A 19,701-nucleotide genomic window follows, 5' to 3' on the forward strand; every position below is an offset into this window, starting at 1 on the left:
ATATAATGAAAATAAAACTAACTGCACGATTGGTTATTACTGTATTTAGTACATACAGTACATATATATAAGACATTAAATGATTTTGTATGTAATTATAATCATTCTAATTAAAAATACTTATACTGCAAAACATTAATATGAAGAACTGAATCTGTTGGGTGGTGGGGGAGGGGTATTCATGCCTGATTTAGAACATAATCCTTATTTTATATGGGAAAATAATTTCCAAGATATGTGTATTAACACAAAGCTTTCCTGTAACACAATCTCTTAACTTGAGCATTATTAGATATGGCTTGTTTATTTCATTATTATTTCTTTCTAGCAGTTTTTATTTGTACATAGAAAATGGGATGTAACTGTTTTTGGTATATTATTTACATTATTTAATGTATTTCATTTGTAATTGAAGTAAACTGATTTTATTATTATTATTATATCAGAATTCTGTAGAAAATATAAAGTAATTTTCATTTTTATTGCCTAGTTATATGATTATCATACAAGCAGTACAGCTAGCAGGAATGTATATTACAAGTGTGCTCTAAGGGTGATTGCATTCACTGGAAAATCATCTTCAGACATTTTTCTAATATTAATCTTGACAAGGTAAACAAGGCCTCCTAAAACAGAATGTGATTTCTGATTTTGGATTACATAAAGATTTAAAGAAATGGAAAATACTTTAATTATCCAAACAACGATCATAAAAAAAAAATAAAATAAAATAAAAGCTTCTTTACATACTGCTTATTTCAAATACATGTGGGAAGGGAAACTAATAAAAATAAAAGAGAGAGGAAACTGACAAATGGAAAAGTGCATGTCCATTAAATGCAACTCACTGGAGTGTGTACCTGCCACCATGGGGGGGGGGGGGATTACATGGTTCATAATTTGTAGTCACTGTTAATATTTATCAAAATTTTGACTTTGTCTATTACAGGCGCATGAGTATGGAGTTGAGCATGTGTGGACTGTGGGTGAAGATCCATTGTGCAAGCTGTGGGTGTGGAAGAAGCACACATGTTGTAGTTGTCACTGTGGCCATATCTGATCAATGTTGAACTGACTTAATTTTCCAAGCAGCCCTGCTGAAAATAAGATATACCACATTTTTTTAACTTGCTGATGTTGTAACTAGGTTTGAAGGGATTGTTAAACATAGAGCCAATGATAGCATAAGAAGAGAAATCTACTTTTTTTTATCAGTTTGTTTGAGGATGTTTTAGTTCTGCAGACCAAGATGCTGTGAAAGGGAAAGGACACAATAATGCCAGTTTCTTGGAAGGTATGTATGTGGTGTGGAGGGTGATTCAGTGGCATACAAAATGACCCTATTTATTATGGGGGGCAACCACTAACGTGGAAGGACAAGCACAGATATCAGAGCTCATGCTCAAATTTGCTTCTATAGAGCAATATTACTTTGTGAATAAGAGATCTTTTTACATTTGGGGAAAATGGTGTGAATCATAATGAAGAAACTGATCTGAATGTGTCCCCACACTGCAGATTCAAAATCAAACTATTTGCCAGATATGCAGACAACATTCTTATCATAGTATCTAGTCCACCTCCTAACAGAATCTAATTCCTTTCATCCCAGACTGCTGTACCCCCTTGAAGTTATCAAGATATTGAGTCCAATGGCAGCATAAACATTTTGAATCTTACCACTGAAAAACAGTGGTTCTTCTCTCTACTCCTGCATCAACAGACATTTAGGTCAGTTCCTTCATTATGGTTCACACCATCTTCCCCCCCCTCCTCCAAGTAACAAGATGTCTTATTCATACAGGTGTTAAATGCTAAGAAGTACTTCTCTGTAGAATCTAACTTTGAGCATGAGCTATGATATTTGCACTCTTTCTTCTGTACTAGGAGCTATTCCCCTGCCCAGTAATAAATGAGGTCGTTTTTGCATTCCATCAAACTGCCCTCCATGCCACATGAGTTTAACCTTCCACTATTGTGTCCTTTCAGTTCCTTGGCCCACAGAACTAAAAACATCTTCAAATAAACTGATATAAAAGTAGGTTTTCTTTCTGTCACCACTGGCTATTTAAAAATTCCTTAAAAACTAGTTAGGACATCGGTGAGTTAAACAACATAAATCTTATTGTGGCTGCCCAGCAAAGTACATCAGTCAGATATGGCAGCAGTGATGTCCCCCAACACATGTGCTTACTTCCATACCTATAGCATATACAGTGGATCTTTGTTTGTTTGTTTGTTATTAGGAGCATTAGCAACTAAGGCCATATTGCTCCGGGATATGCGGTGGTCATTCCTTGACCTTTCCGCATCCTCCGTATTTGGTGGTGACGGGCTCGAACCCCGGTCTAATCAAGAAGCGTGTGCTGCGCACTGCTGCTCCTTCCCACCTGGCTACGGAGGCGCAGTGGATCTTTGCCCACAGAGATCTCCATGCTCACATGCCTCTAATATATGAAGCCAAAATTTTGATAACACTGAAAACAGTGACTACAAATTACAAACCATGGAAGCACTAGCCATAACCAAATACAAACTTGGGTATCCCCACATAGACCTGACATAGCCAAGTGGTCAGGAGTGAGAATGCAGTAACATAACAACTAAATATGATTAATGATTGATTTATAATTTATTGTAAACTCCTCTGACCTTGGTGATCAATCCAGAATATAAACAAGATCATTAAATCCTACACCCTTCTGTCAAATTTTTTGGGACTGTGGCACCAAGATAAAACCAAATTCACTAATCACCAGTCCAGCACAGACTCACCAGTTCATGCAGTTGCCCTATGCCTTTAATAACCATTGTTCTCCCAAGCCCACCCTTGCACAGTGACTGAAAATGATCTCAAAAAGACCAGTCCTCTTCTCAGTGCTTTACTTTTGAAGTTAATTCACCCCTCTTTATTCTCATGGTGAGGTACATGCTCAAAGAAGATGCAATTCACAGACATGAGACATGTTCCTTTCCATTCCTCAATTTCCTCTCACTTTTTTTTATTTATTATATATATTTTTTTTTTCTTTCCCACATGGAATTTCAAATAAGCAAGCAGTATAAAGAAGTGATTTATCATTGTTAAAAAAAATTATATTTAAGAAATTGAAAATTCAAATAAATATTCAAGACAGAAAACAATCATGCAAGTATGCTTTTATTTGAGGAATTTAACAACCATATCCAAATTTAGTAGTAATTAATTTATCACACACAAGGAAAATTATTAAAAGTAATTTCTACTAGTTACACAAAGTGTACTTTAATATTATATAAAATATGCATATTCTGATGTGCAAGTTTTTCTTCCAAAGTACTCCTCCTTTGGTTCGCTTGTTGTTGTATTTATTGTATCTGTGGTTATTTTTTTAAGGTTTTACTGATGTAATAATGATTAAATCATTATAGAAGATGCATACCTCCCATTGGATTCCTGAATCACCACTCTTCCATTTTATAATTAATCTAATATTTCAGAGTCTACTTTGATGCACTCCATTCCTCTAAACCTAAAATATTTAAAAATGTTATTTATAAAAATAATTTTTACTTGCTCAGAAGAACTATGCCAAATGCATCACTATTATGTCTATATTTTCACTCCATAAGAGCAAAGCATTCTTTCAAATGATTATGCTGTTAAATATTTTAATCTAATATAAAAGTTTGTACAGCTGTTAAAATATATTATTATTACAGATTGTGAGGTAATATCTTTTCCTGCAATGTATTAATAAAGAAATTATGCATATAGATCATGTGTATTGTTAGACACTGTTTTAATGTTTTCCCTACAAAAAAAAGAAAGAAAAAAAACGTTGATGCATCCTTCTTTTCTATTCAAAATGAGAATTCTCAGTTTACCATATCTTTATATACAGTATGCAATACATAGAATACACAGTATGCAATATATACAGTATGCAGTACGTTGTGGGGAGGGAATTACTGACAATCACAATAAAAAAAAATCTGATGTTGACGAGGCCTTCACCAATAAAGTAAATCTGAGTTTTATAATGTAGGTATTACTTCCAAATGAATATAAGCAGAGTGAGTTACTTCAATGGTCTCCACTGATTTTATCTTAGATTGATATACTATAAAACCAACTGTATACCAGTGTATTATTGGCAGTACAGGTGTGTGTGTTTGCAAGCTAACTTACATGTTGTGGGAGGAGGGGGGGGCTGAAAAACCCAGAATAACTCAGTAGAACTATTCTCCCTCTGACAACTGGTCATCATGAGATCAGCTAACTACGGCCCAGTTGAAGAAGCCTTTAAAAATCCCTCCAGTCTCTAAGGAGATTCAAAAACTTCAGAGAACGGAGGAAACACCTTGCCTATGAATTTACAACATAAGTGTCATTTTAAATGGCACTTTTTATATGATGTTAAGATTTTATTCTTTGTGACATAAGTAAAACCTACAACAGATAATAAATACAAGAGTTGCTCTAAAATAATACTTCCAAATTTTATTCTTGGATATCACTGCAGATATGCCAATTTAAACTGTATGCTATATACTTCATTTTCCTAAATACAGGTAACCCTTGTATAACGCGGAGGTTAGATTCCAGAAATATCATGCGTTATATGAGGTTCAGGTTTCATACAAAATGTAGGGTTATGTTCCGTAGTGTTTTTTTTAATTATAAAAACAACAATGACGTTCAACAAAAACATATTTTATTCATTCAAGAATTCATATAACTATTTAACAAATACATAGCATAAAATTAGGAATTGTGCATAAATTTCATTTCACATAACGCATAAATTTCAAAATTAAAGAAATGGATATTTTAATTGTCATCACTGTCTTCAGAAAAAATATTTCGTAGATATCCTTCATTTACGAGTGGCCAGATGTCGTTATCACCTGAAATCTCTTCAACATCATTTGTATAATTCTCACTGGGTACTTCAGCTGGTTTTCTTATCAAGAAGTCGGTAATAAGACCTTGCTTACCACTATGCTGCAATTTTTTTATTAAGTTCATAATATGGAGCTAAACAACTGTCCAATTGTCCTTCTGAATTTTTCAGAGCACTCTGTTGTGGGATCATTATCCGTAAAATAACTTCCTAACTTTTGTGCCAAATTTAATCCTTCTGCTAATTTCTTTAGAATGAACTCTTTAAGACTCAGCACAATCAGAATCTTCAGTAGAACTTTCTCGCCATTTGTATTTGGTTTACCGTCTTCTATTAATTGAACCAATTCCTCCTCATTTAAATCTGTTTCTTCATCAATTAATTCACAAATTTCATTTTCAACCATATTGGAAAATCCCTCGCCACCACAAATGTGTGCCATGTTTGTTATACGACTTAGTTCAGCATCTGCGGGAGGTACGAAATTTTGATTAAGGACGACACCAGGCCATATTTTTTTCCAGCAACCTTTCAGTGTAGAGGGTTTTAACTCCTTTACATATAGAGAAATAATTTTTACACAATTAAATATTGAAAGCTCATTCCACACTTGAGGCAGTGTCATGTTTGGATTAGATTCCATTTTTTCCAAAATTAATTCGAATGTTTGACGAATATAATACGCTTGAAATGTTGAAATTATCCCTTGATCAAGGGGTTGAATAAATGACGTTGTATTAGGCGGCAAATAAATTATTTTAATATTCGGATGGGTTACATTTTTTGAGTGCCCTGGCACATTATCTAAAATTAGTAAAATTTTAAAGTCTATATTCTTTTTCTTTATGTATCTTTCTATATCAAGCACAAAACAGTTAAAAAACAAAAACAACAAAACAATAAAAAACCAATTTTCAAATATGCTAGCTGTAAGCCATGCCTTTTTGTTGCTCACCAATAAACAGGGAGGGTGGACTTGTCAATCGCTTTCATAGCAATTGTTGTAGCGATTTAATTTTAATTTCATAGCGATTTAAAGGTCAGTTAATTAACATTGGTTTTGTCATGTAATCACCTGACGCATTACTACAAAACAGTAGAGTAATTCTGTCTCTAGAAACTTTGAATCCAGGAGCTGTTTTGTTCATTTTTCGATATATAAGTGCGTTTTGGCATTTTTTTCCAGTTTAACCCAAATTCGTCTGCATTGAATACCTGGTCTGCACTATATCTACCTTCTTCATTGATTTTTAAAAGTTCTTCTGGGAATTTTCAAGCAGCATCTACATCTGCTGATGCTGATTCTCCTTGGAGCTGAAGATTATGCAAAGAAAATCGCTTTTTAAAATTTTCAAACCAGCCCTTACTGGCACAAAATTCATGGTGAGAGCTTTTTTCTGAAAAATCTTGTTCAAGTTCTTTTAAATATTGATAAATTTTGAGGGCTCTTTGTTTAATAAGGTTTCCACTCAAAGGATTTTCTTGTGAGTGCAATCTTCAATCCAAACCATTAGAGATTTTTCCATTTTTTCCATTAAAATATCACATATCACGAGCAACGCGCTTTGCACTTATCATTGACCCAGCAATAACACTATCTCTTATTTTCTGCTCATTTTGTTTGATTGTACGAATTGTTGATTCATTTAAATTCAAAGTCCTTGCAACAACTCCTTGTTTTTCTCCATTTTTCAACCTATCCAAGATTTTAATTTTTCCTTCAAGAGAAATGAATTTTCTTTTCAATGTTGGTTTTCTTCCTTCTTTTGCAGTTTTGGTGGCCATTACTATGAAAAATAATTTTTTTATTTGCCAAGGGGTATTCCCCGAATAAATTCACTATTTATAACTACTTGCGCAACAATTAACTCTTTATAAGGTAAAAAATTAGCACTACACAAAAAAATATGTATGTATGTAAGTATGCGTTTACCCTTATATAAATTCGGTTCTGGCAACTACACCCATTATACAAGCAGACGCAAATTTAACGAACATAAAGTTTGATTTTTAAGTCACGTGGTAAAAGTGTGTGAAAAGAAGCAATACAATTTGTAGATAGCGTTATATCGAAACCACGATCGTGTCATACAATGATAGCCACAATTTATAAACCGCGTTGTATAGGTACTGTGTTATACAAGGGTCACCTGTACTTGAATTTTTTTTTCATTACATATTCATCACCACTTTATATACATTTTCTCCACCAGTGAACCTGGACCTACATCCACCCTTGTAAAAGTTGCTGTCAGCCTGCAAGGGCCACTTCTAGATGGCCACAGCGACAGCATCGTCATTGGTGAGGTGTTCCTCCATGAATGTCATCCTGCATAGAACAGGTTTCACCTGTTTGGTGCAACCAAACAGGTGAAACTCTGATGGCATAGGATCGGGATCATATGGAAGACATGGCAGAACAATCCATTCAAATTCTAGATACATAGCCCTTATCTAGGTAGCACTAGCACAAAGTAGTTAATGTGTAATTATGACATAACCGATGCCTATAACAAACCAGAACAGCATTTTCCAGTGTACATTCTGAATTTGTTTAAGTGCATTGGCGGTTGACGAAACATAAAACTGCATTGCAAGCCAGTGGTAGTTCTCATAATGGAGACAAAAAGTGATGATAGCTGCATGGCAGAAAATCAAGAGATAACCTTCACAAAACTGATCCACCTTGAGAAAAGAAATGTACATTCTTATCTTTAAGTGAAACTTACTATACACCGATGAGCCAAAGCATTATGACCACCTACTTAACATGATGTTGATCCTCCACGTGCAGTCAAAACAGCTCGTACCCGGTGAGGCATGAATGCTACAAGGTTTCTAAATGTCTTGTGGTATCTGGTACCAACACGTAACCAGCAGATCCTTTAACTCCTATAAGTTCTGTGGTTGAGATGCCGCAGATCAGAGTTGCTGTTCCAACACAATCCACAGATGCTCGATGGGATTGATGTCTGGGGAATTTGGAGGCCAGGGCAATACCTGGAAATCTTCCTCATGTTCCATGAACCAGTCTCGAACAATCCAGGTGGTATGTCATGGCACATTATCCTGCTGAAAGACGGCACTACCAGAGGGGAAGACCGTTGCCATGAAAGAGTGTACCTGGTCAGCAATGATGTTTAGGTAGGTGGTAGACGTCAGAGTGCCCGGCACATGGATGACTGGACCCAGGGTATCCCAGCAGAACATCACCTAAAGCATGACACTGCTGCCACCAGCTTGTTTTCGTCCCACGGTGTATCCAGGTGCCATCACTTCCCCAGGTAAATGATGCACACGTACCTGGCATCATGTGGTACGTGTGCACCAGCTGACCTTCTTCCAATCACTAGGTGCCTCCGTAGCCAGGTGGGAAAGAGCAGCAGCGCGTAGCACACGCTTCTTGATTAGACCGGGGTTCGAGCCCGTCACCACCAAATACAGAGGATGCGGAAAGGTCAGGGAATGACCACCGCATATCTTGGAGCAATATGACCTTAGTTGCTAATGCTCCCAAAAAAAAAAAACCAAACCATCTTCCAATCACTCAAGGTCCAATTTCAATGCTCACGTGCCCATTGTAGGCACCGTTGCCAGTGAACCGTGATTAGCATGGGCACTTGGAGAGGCCTGCAGCTACGCAGCCCCATTTTCAGCAGGGTTCGACATACTGTGTGTTGTGACACATTACTCCTGTCACCAGCATTCCAATTACCGGTGAGTTGTGCCACAGTCGCCCTTCTGTTGCCATGTACCATCCGGGAGAGCCTTCACTCACCTGAAGCATCGATAAGTCGTGGTCACCCAATACCTCACCGGCGGTTCGTGGGTTTCCCCTCCTTGGACCACTTTCGGTAGGTACTAACCACGGCTGACCATGAGCATCTCACCACCCGTGCCATTTCGGATATGCTCTGACCCAGTCATCTGGCCATTACAATTTGGTATTTGTCAAACTCGCTTAAGTCCGCTGCCTTTCCCATCCGAAGAACAAGCGTAACACTGATTAATGGAACTCGGTATCAGGTGTTTTTTTATACCATGTCCCGACCCGAGCACACGCCGTAGTTCACTTGCTGTTACCTCAATTTGCATAACAACTCACTAGCCATAATGTTTTGGCTCATCAGTGTATTTTATTTGACTTTACAGTGCATCGGCATCACTGGTCATACACACAGATGTTCATCGCACCTTCAGACCATACTGCACCAGTGATTATGTCTCTAGGAGTGAACAATGTAGTATTATAAGTTGTGCAGGCAGAAAAATTGGGAAAAACTAGGGGGGGGGGAAATCACTAACTATAGCCCTGACTGAAAAGACCTTTAAGAACCCCTCTAGTCTCTGGTGGGATGCGAACCCAAACTTCTCCAAACAAGTGATGTGAAAAAACCAATACTGTCACAGCAGTCCTATATTTCAATACAATTACATTTTAAGATTTCTTTTTTATATATTAAGCTCTTTGGATATTCTCTAGAACACAGAAGCGCTCAATGCTGGAGCTGTGGCCTTTCTGCTATGGCATTAAGTGGTGAGCTCAAACGTACACATGATACAATAATACAAGAGATATCCTATATACTAAAAATTTGGGTTTTTTTAAACCAATAGTTTTTAATAATTTTTTTAAAAAAGCTGACTTTAAAAATAGGCTAGCTGGCTCAACCCTGTTAAATAAAGAAATAGTAAAATAATTTTTTTTTTTCAATTTGTACAAGGAATTTGTTTGTTTTTTTTTTTATAGAATCCCAACGCATGAGTTGAAGGCTGAGAGGATAAAAGATACCTGTTAATACTGAAGAAGAATATGGATCTGGTGGAATGGGTGCAGAGAAGAACAACAAGCTTAGTGAGGGAAACAAAAGGGGATGCTCTTACCAAGAAAGGCTTCAATTCTGCAAATTGCAGTGTATGATTAGGCACCTGCAAGGATATGTTTGAGGTGTTTAAGGCTTTAGATGGATTAAGTGAGTTCAATGCTGATGACATAACTTGATTTGGGAAAGGATGGTTGCAAGACAAATGGAAGGAAATCTGCTTTCAGTCAGTAGGTAGGTAGGCGATTGTTAAAATAAACTTCCATCTGGTTTGATTTGATTTGGATTTTATTGGCGCATCAACTTCCGTCTGGTGTTGTAGAAGTGGGTAGGTTTGATAAATTCAAGGTTGACACATTGGCAACTAAGGCCATAACACCAAGCCAAGATAAAGAACAAACATAGAAAAATATATTTGCTAACCTCTAAACAAGTGACCATGTCAAAAGAGCTAAACATATAGAAAAAACATAAAGGGATAAATTAATATGTGTATATAAATTAATACACTAAAACTTAAAAATGTCAGACATATTGTCTCTGTCATCTAAAATCTGGATGAATGTATTCAGCCAGATTGATAAAATCTGTAAAACATAAGCATTATGCAATGGTAAAAACAGGACATTCCATAAAAGTATGAATAGTTAAAATATTTTCACAGTTCTCCCTCACAAATAGGTTGGTCATCTGCCCTCAGCAGAAAAGAGTGTCATATGACTGACCTATGAGCTACACAAGAACAACACCCTCTCTTCAGACTTAACTGCTCTTGCTTAATTACAGGCATAATCTGCTTTAGTTTATTTGTGACCTGTCTATGCCAAGAATCTTGCCACTGGCAGTATAATTTATTATGTAAGGGGATTGCTGAATTTGCAGTGTTACCATCTAAATCACCCCAGGGGCAGGCTCACATCTGGTGAGTATGGACTTGGCACACCCAGAGTTCTGAGCTGGATATCATCATTCTTCTCTTTCTTGGTGATTCGATTCCCCTCCCCCCCCCCTCTCTCTCTCTCTCTCTCTCTCTCTCTCTCTCTCTCTCTCTCTCTCTCTCACTCTCTCTCTCACACACACACACACACACACACACACACACACAGGGTAACTCGGGAATTTTTTTTGGCTGGTGCAGCATAAGTCTCAGGCTTCCTTGCACCATATGTCTAATAATAATAATAATAATAATTTCCCCCATTCCAGATTTGGCAGAAGTGGACATCAAATTCAAGTTTGAAAAGGGAATAAAGCATCTGCTGAATCCAAGACAGGACTGGATGAGAATTATACCTCACTGTTGATAAATTGGTGTATATCATATATATTTTATCATTGCTTTTATAAGATCCAAGGCTAGTTCTATTGCAACCATCTCAGTGGTATAAATGCTACTTCCTCATGGAAACTGGATAGAATTATGTAGAAAGACAGCAGCTTACCCCCAGGTAAGCTGCTGTCTTTCTACATGATTCTAACTTAGAGCCATCTGTGTACACTGCAACACCACCAGCTGTCTACCAGAAAATCTTTGCTGGAAAACAGGTAGTTGTATGGCAGCCTTCTTCCAGACCTTGAGGGAGAAGTTGGAAGATGGGCATGCCAGGGTGGAAGAATTACCTTGATGACTAAACATTGTTGTCTAACGTGTTTAGTTCAATTAACAGCCCTTGGATTCGAATACCAAAAAGGTCAGTTGTAGGGATTTTGCCATCGTGGCTTAAAGACATCTGCACGTGGGCTGATCAGGCAAGGACTTTAATTTAAAAGCGTAATGCACAGACAACTGTTTACACTGCAGAGAAAGAGACAGCTCAGTAGCTTCAACATAGAGCCTTTGGATGGGAGATGTATGGAATGCTCCAGTGACAGTGTGGATGTGGACTGGATCTAAATCCATTGAACTGGATCCACTGGACTGGATCTTAATCCATTGAACTGGATCCATTGAAATGCACTATCTCTATCAGAAGCATAAATCTGGGAATCAAAGTTGAGTTACATGAAGTTGTTGTTATTTGGTTTTTAGGAGCATTAGCATTAAAGCCATATTGCTCCGGAGATATGTGGTGCTCATTCCCTGACCTTTCCGCATCCTCCATATTTGGTGGTCACAGGCTCAAACCCCGGTCTAATCAAGAAGCGTGTGCTACACACTGCTGCTATGGCTATGGAGGTGCCGATTACATGAAGTAAGGTACAGCAATCTGCATCTAATGAAGTTGACAAAAGAGACTAGAATATTAAGCCCCTTGCCTTTAGGTGACAAATATATTGTAAAAATGTTACAATATTGACAAATATATTGTAAAAATGAAATTGACTTCTTGTCAAAAATAAGTCCTGGAAATTGACTTCTGCTGCCACTGGATGTTGTTTTCACCAAGCCTTAGTACGCCACTGGATGTTGTTTTCACCAAGCCTTAGTACTGGGTCAGGATCAAAATTATATTTGCAACAAAAGAACACACAAACAACCTTTTGTGAAAAAAATCTGAACTCATTAGCCAATGACCAAGATGTAAAGTGATCAACTGATTTTTGTAGTTGCCTTTCAATGATCCTCATATCACATGAATGAAAAATATCATAAAATCATCACTGTAGAGGGCTCGGTTCGTCTTCTGTTCATGGAAGTTGGACTGTGATAGTTCGATAGCAAAAGTATGACAGAACAGATCCCTGTGGGACTCCCTCTTCTTGGCAAAACACTTGAGTGTGTGTGGATCCTAGATGAACTTCAAATCATCAATTAGAAAGAAAGTTTTTAATAAAAACAGAAGGTTACCCCGAGACCAAAGTTATAGAGGTCTTTGCAATATGCCAAATCGCCAAGCTTTTTCAATATCAAAAAAACTGCTACCAGATGCTTGGATTTTATAAAAGCATCATGAAAGTAAATTTCTAATCTAATTAAATTATCCAAAATGGGTCATTTAATTAAGTTCTTTGGAAGCCACACTGTGTCCTAGAAAGGAGGTCATTTGTTTCTAAATACCACATAAGGTGAGCATTGGTCATTCTTTCCAGGATCTTGCACAGACATTATCAGAGCAACGGAATGATAGTTACTTGGATATTTAGGATCCTTTTCTTGTCATTGTAGGGTTTTAAGCACATCAGCAACTTAGGCCATATTGCACCATATATAAGGTCTGTAAACTATGTGTCCTATGGTCAGTGTGCTGAATGAAAAACTTTGAGTTTCCTGTAGAAAAAAATCATACTATCCTCTCCTGAGACCAACTGACTCAGCCACACCATGAAAAAGACCCTCAAAAAATTTCCTCACGTTAACAAGGTTCAAACTCGGGTCTTTTTCACCCAGTGTAGGGATTCCCTGGCTTTGGGAAGGCAAGGATAATTGCCTTTTGCCAGGAATTCGGAAATTCTTTGTCAAAAAAAAGAGTCTATTAAATAAAATTTAAAAATGGGCCTTAGTTTGTGATAAGATAGATGTGTTTTATCATAAGACATCACCTGGCTTGACAGCACTTGCTTTTGTAAGAAAGAGTTCTTTACTTACCTCTTCATGTGTAAAGGTATATGGTTCAAGTCCTTTTGAAGAGAAGTTTAATGAAGGTTTCTCTTTTAGGGTGTGGTGCCTCCGTAGCCAGGTGGGAAGGAGCAGCAGTGTGCAGCACATGCTTCTTGATTAGACCGGGGTTCGAGCCCGTCACCATCAAATACGGAGGATGTGGAAAGGTCAAGGAATGACCACCGCATATCCCAGAGCAATATGGCCTTAGTTGCTAATGCTCCTAAAAACCAACCAAAAAAACAAAAAAAAAAAAATCTTTTAGGGCCAAGAACTCTGAGAGGAATGATGTTATTGCAGAGATTTTTGAAAGTGTTTCTCCTAGAGTATTAAAAACTGCATTTGATCTGCAATTGGACATCCATTTGCACTCTAGGGATCACTGAAGGGTATGGTAGATATTTTTCCTTCATTTTCTGATTCTTATCCCAGATTACTTTTAGCTAGCAGCCTGCATTATAGAGGGGCACATTTAAAGGATATTAAATTTTCTGTGGTGGGATACTGGCAGAATATACCCCCATGCTTTGTTTTGGGCTTTTCTTGCTAATGTGCATTGTGAAAGGTTTTGGAAATGGTGGAAACCACGTAGATGTTTTTTGAACTGCAACTGCTGCTGCTGCTGCTGCATGGACAATACCTTCTATAATGCACGTAACTGCATTATTTTATCAGAGTAGAGTACGGGTTCTGGCTGACTCTTGTAATGTCAGACTGTGCCTGATGTCTGAAGGCATTCCAATCAGCCTTATCAAACTTCCACTGAGATATCCTTGATAGTTGACATGGTCTTGTTTCAGTCAGAAGAGATATCACAGGGAAGTGGTCACTCTCATAAGGATTTTCTTCAATCACCAATGTGAACAAATGGAGAAAAGGGGAACAGATATAGAGATCAATGGCAGTAAACATGTGCAAAAATGATTTCATTCCCATTTAGGAGATCTCATTATTTTTTAGCATGTGCTTTATTTTATGATCCCTTCACATTAGTGCCTACACTACCCCAGAGGGTATTATATCCATTAAGATCTAATAAAATAGAAGCAGGCAGTTGCACAATGAGATCAATGTCTGTCTTGGAGATGTTGATCCCAGGTGGCAAATATACTGAACAAACTTTTAGAAGACACCCTACAAAGATGCAAATGACAACTGCTTCTATGGTGATACTTAGAAAGGGGTATGGTTGCCCACTAGAATAGTGACTTCATTGTGAACATGTTGCTTTTGCCTATGGAGGAGGGCCTTGATGTCATCAACATTCCTTCAGAATCCACGGCAATTCCATTGTATGAATTTAGCCATTATTTGGGCTTTGTGGATTCATTGGATAGCTTCCAAGGTGCCCTCAGCACTTTGGAAGCATTTTTCAGTCTTGGATTTATCTTTTTTTGGGAAGTATGGACACTGTACTATGCTAATTTCTTCCTCTACTCTGACTACTACTACTCAAAAGACTGATCCAGACACCTCTCCAGGAAGTGTCTGGATCAGCTAATGCATAACCAGACACCTCCTAGAGAGTTAATAATAGACTCAGTCCAGTGGACTATTGAATGGCTAACTTGTGAAAACTATTTTAGAGCTGTCCCCTCAAATTGTAAAGAATATTGGATAATGCCCTGATGCCCATCTTAACATCAAAAGACATTATTCCATATGATAGAAGAGATGAGTTGCCAGTTTTGCTCTGGAGACTAAATATGGGTTTCACCACTTCATGTTTGCAGCAAGCAAAGTAATCATACTGCACTGTATAATGAGGGTTATCTTCCACCCAGATATAGCATCCACACTCATAGTTGTAAGAGAAATTACTTGGAAAAGAGTATACTAGGATAGTGACTTCGTCATGAACAGGTTGCTTTTGCCTATGGCAAAAGCAACCTGTTCATGACGTTCATGACCTCCATAGGCAAAAGCAACCTGTCTGCAGCAAGTCTCTTTATCTAGGAGATGTTGATCCCAGGTGGCAAATATACTGAACAAACCGTTAGAAGAAACCATACTAAGATGCAAATGGCAACTGCCTCTATGGTGATAGTTGTAAGAGGAATTACTTGGAAAGGAGTATGGTTGCCCACTAGGATAGCAACTTCATTGTGAACAGGTTGCTTTTGCCTATGGAGGAGGGCCTTGATGTCATCAACATTCCTTCGGAATCCATGGCAATTCCATTGTATGAATTTGGCTAATTCAGAATCCAAGGGCAACTCCATTGTATGAAGTTGGCCATTATTTCCACAAATGGATTGAATTCCCACTTTCTTTATTAGTCACCATATTTAATTTAGCTGGTTTGCCTAACATCATATACTTTTAGTAATCTCATCCTTAATGTGTGCACTTACCTCATTGAGCCCCCAAAATAACTTAAAAAATTATTAATGTTTGTATCATAACTTATAAGCACCGAAGTATTTCTAAAATTATTTTATCAGTGAAGAAGCTGTTAATTGTAATTTGTAAATTAATCTGTGTATGCTGCTTTGCAAAAAACAATCCCTTCAAATAAATGACACCTACAGTTAGTACTTGAATGGGGCCTCCAAACTGATGTTTACTTTTTTTAAATTCACTTAAAGCATTTAAGTTGTTAAAACTTCTAAATTTTTTTTCTAAAACATTAAAAGACTGCCATTGCTAAAAACAAGTTCGGATATGTTAATGTAATATAATCTTTGTTGTATGTAAAGATATCACAGCATGCTGCCAGGGGTTTTGTTGTTAATTAACGATAATATCTGAATGTCAGAATTAATGAGAACTGCTGTGTCGTGTTTGTGTGCGTGAGATATTGGCAAAAAATATTTGTTTTTGTTGCAATTGCAAAATATTAGCATTCCAGTTGTTAATATTTTGACACAATTTTATTGAAAATATTTCTGAAAAAAAGCTTTCGAAACAAAGCCAGCACACTGTTTCAATATATTTTATTGGTTAGTGAAATGAATAGTTTTATATATCTTTTTTATCTTCTGAATATATCCAAATGTATGTATGTTTTGTCAGTTTCACTGCAGGGTAAGACAATTTTTCAAATTCATTAACGATTTACAAGTTATGTGTTGGTAAGACAAGTACTGGTATATTATTTTAATTTTGTCTGGCATCAAACTATTGCAAATTTCAAGTGCCTGCCAGAACTTTGATGCACAAATGTGTCAAGCATACATCCATTTGGATTGGAGAACACTTGGTATTTGCTTCTATGTAGTATAATCGGGACAAAAAGTCAAAACACTTCTCCAATACGTCAATCACTTTTGCACAACTTGCCTATCAAATCAGGCTTCGGGTCAATGAATAAAAATTTGCACAAAATAATTATTTGACAAATCATGTCTAAGTGGCAGTGGGTCACTATCACAAAAGCAGTTTGAAGATAGAAGCAGGGAACAACTAAAAACTTTTATATAAGCAAAAACTGCCTGTGTAGGCTGGGTTTCCTAGTCAATTATCAACTTAGCTACTTACTTCATCAATAAATTGCTTCATACAGGTCAGTCCATTTAGCTCATTTATTCTTCCTTTTTAAAAAAGTTTGCAATCTTTTCAAAAACATTTTCTATTTTCTTTTTAATATTTCCCATCTTTTCAGGATCAGAAAATGACATAAATTTGCCTGAAGTACCATTTGTTATATTCATCTCTTTTGAACAGTACTGAAAAATAAAATTTGTGCATGAGTAAAAATACAACACAAATGATTAAACATAAAAATTACATATATTCAGTAGCATAGCAGCAGAAGCCTCAAACTCCTGCAGTGCAGAGTTACTGAATAGCTTCACCAATGTCATAGAAACTAAAACATCTTTTGTTTCAGTACAATTACTTGAATTTTTAAAATATTCGTTTAATTGTAGTGAAATATAAAATATAATAGGTTCTGCTTAAAGGTAAGAAGTTACATTTTTTTTGTAAGGGATTGAGGGGTGTGATCACTTTCATTGAGTACATATTGGGATGGCATGGGACAGTTATAGAGCAATAAAAAGTACCAAAGCTTATGACACCTAATAGCTCATCCATAACAGTTGACACCTAATAGCTCATCCAGGTGAGGTTGGCAAGGGCTAAATAGGAGCAATTGCTGTCCAAGAGAGCAAACAACAGAGCCATAAAGTTCTTCATGTATGCGAATACAAAGGAGAAAATGAATCAGATCGGACTTTTGCATAGTGGTTGTGGAAAAGTCTTAGATGACCAAGCTGATGTTGCTGATAGTTGAACAGCACATTGCATCGGATTTTACAGACAAAAGACCCATCAGAGCAAGGAGAGGCTGAGCAGTATATAATTATGGATACTGAAATTGCAGATGAGTGTTTATTTTAAAAAATAATAATAATAATGCCTAAAAGCAAGTAAAGTTCCTGGTGTCAATGGCATTTTTTTAATGAAAACCCTAAACACGAAAGAAATCAAAACCTATTCTGTGTGTGTTGATGGTTGAGAAGATGAAAGAAGATACTTGTTGACATTAGACTTGAATTTCTGAACCAGTAATTCTGGAGGCATCAAGAGAATGAATGCAATGAACCATTTGGGTTACCTATGAAGGCATCACAGGATCAGGAGATTCTTCTGAATGTGAGAAGAGTCAATGTATTGTCACTCTTATAACTGCCTGTATACATTGAGAAGAGACAATGTATTGTCAATATATACAGGCAGTTATAAGAGTGAAGTGGGTAACTACACACTGGTTAGTCTGACTTCAGTGCTAGAAAAATAATGGAGGCAATGATAAAGAGTGCAATCCAAGGATATTTAGATAGAAATGGAATTCTGAAGGCTGCACAACATGATTTTGTAAAGAGGAAAATCATATTCAACTAATCTAGTTAACTATTTTGACAGTTACTCATCAGCTGGATGCAACATATAATTTTGACACTGTTTATTTGGATTTCAGCAAAGCATTTCACTCAATCTCTAATGAGATGTTACTGTATAAGCTGGAACGCAGAATCACAGGTAAGATTCTACAATGAATTGCTAGGTGGCTGCAGGACAGATGGTAGAGAGTTGTGATTAATGTTTACTCTTCAGACTGATACAGTGTTATAAGTGCCATCCCTCAAGGATTGGTTTCAAAACCACTGTTGTTTGATTTTCATAAATGACATCAACGAAGGAATAGAGCATGATATCAAAATTTGCAGTAAATTTATAGATCGGGAGTGGTTAATGATTAGAGCCAAGTAGCACTCCTTCAGGATGACCTGGACAGGCTTGGAGGTTGGTCTGAAGAATGGCAGCTATGTTTTAATGAGGAAAAATGCAAAACCTTACACTTACGGAGTAGCAACATCATAATAACTTATACATTTCATACAGTTGAATTAAAAACTGTGAAAGAACAAAGAGAACAAAGAGCATTACGATATGGTAAAACAAAGTTCTCCAAGCAATGTGTACAGTGGGCAAAGAAGGCCATGGGATTCTATCGATGATTCATTAAACATTTTTTGCAGAGATAAGGAGGTCGTAATCCCACTGTATAAGGTAACTGTAAGACTTCACTTGGAATACTGTGTGCAGGAATGGAGATTGCACTTAAAAAAAAAGACTGAGTTTCTTGAAAAGGTCCAGAGAGAGGCAACCCCACTTGGTGACATCTGCAAAAGGACTACAGTATGAAGAAAGAATTTTGAATATCTGGACAATAGGGCTTGACGACCATGCTCCTTAGAGAAAACCTGATTAAGCTCTATCATTTACCCCCTCCTTCTGAGTGGGGGGGGGAGTTTAAATGAGGGCAAAATTTTGCACTGTTATGATTCCAGAACCAGGGGACATAAATTCAAATTAGAGAGATTTAGACTGGATTGTATGAAATTTTCTTTTAGCCTGCATATTGCTAATTATTGGAAAAGTTACCTTGGGGGAGGGAGGTTAGTTAAGGCCAACAGCTTGGGTAAATTGAGAGATGCTGGTAACCTACGTGAAGAGGACAAAAATACAGGCTGTTTTTCTCTTCATGAATATGAAAGAGAAAGCAAGCTATTTTTATCTTTATTAATTTTTTTTATTTTGATATTTTTTTTTTTATTTTTGCCAGTGCAGCAAATTCCTATGGCTTCCTTGCACTACTTGATTAATACTAATGAGGATTGTATATAAAAATGACCATTAAAAATTTCAACCTCTGTGTTTTTAACACTGTTTCTTCATTTTTTTTTATTCAGTTTGTGATATTTTGTGGTAGTGTCATGCATATTTCTTCTGAATTTGTGACATTTTATAAAGAATCTATTTCAGTATTTATTAACAAATATGTTAAATGCAGTTAAATCGAAACTATTGAGATTTCGAAATGACTCAATCTGAAAAGTGAATTTTAATTGCAATCGTCAATATTATTAAATAAAATGCCTTTGAAAATTATTTTGGGCAGCTTCCAAGTATTCGAAACAGGAGCAGTAAGTAGCTGAATGGAGAG

At 36.7% G+C, this 19,701-nt stretch overlaps 1 protein-coding gene across 3 annotated transcripts in view; it reads right to left on the reverse strand.

Annotated features, from left to right (window-relative positions):
• Positions 1-522: 522 nt before the first annotated feature.
• The window catches only part of LOC150078192 (uncharacterized), a 93,910-nt gene continuing 74,731 nt past the window's right edge, over positions 523-19,701 (reverse strand). For 2 of the 3 annotated variants that reach the window (XM_090384934.1, XM_090384932.1), the window contains one exon: positions 16,681-16,915. In XM_090384934.1, coding sequence (XP_090241060.1) covers positions 16,772-16,915 — 144 coding nt within the window. In that variant the 3' untranslated portion in view covers positions 16,681-16,771. Of the gene's footprint in view, positions 627-16,680; positions 16,916-19,701 lie in introns of those variants that run through there. The other variant, XM_090384933.1, reaches the window with a different exon arrangement.

This window comes from Mastigoproctus giganteus, chromosome 11 (genome assembly GCF_048544385.1).
Source record: "Mastigoproctus giganteus isolate SK-2022 chromosome 11, ASM4854438v1, whole genome shotgun sequence".
Lineage (NCBI taxonomy): Eukaryota > Metazoa > Arthropoda > Arachnida > Uropygi > Thelyphonidae > Mastigoproctus > Mastigoproctus giganteus.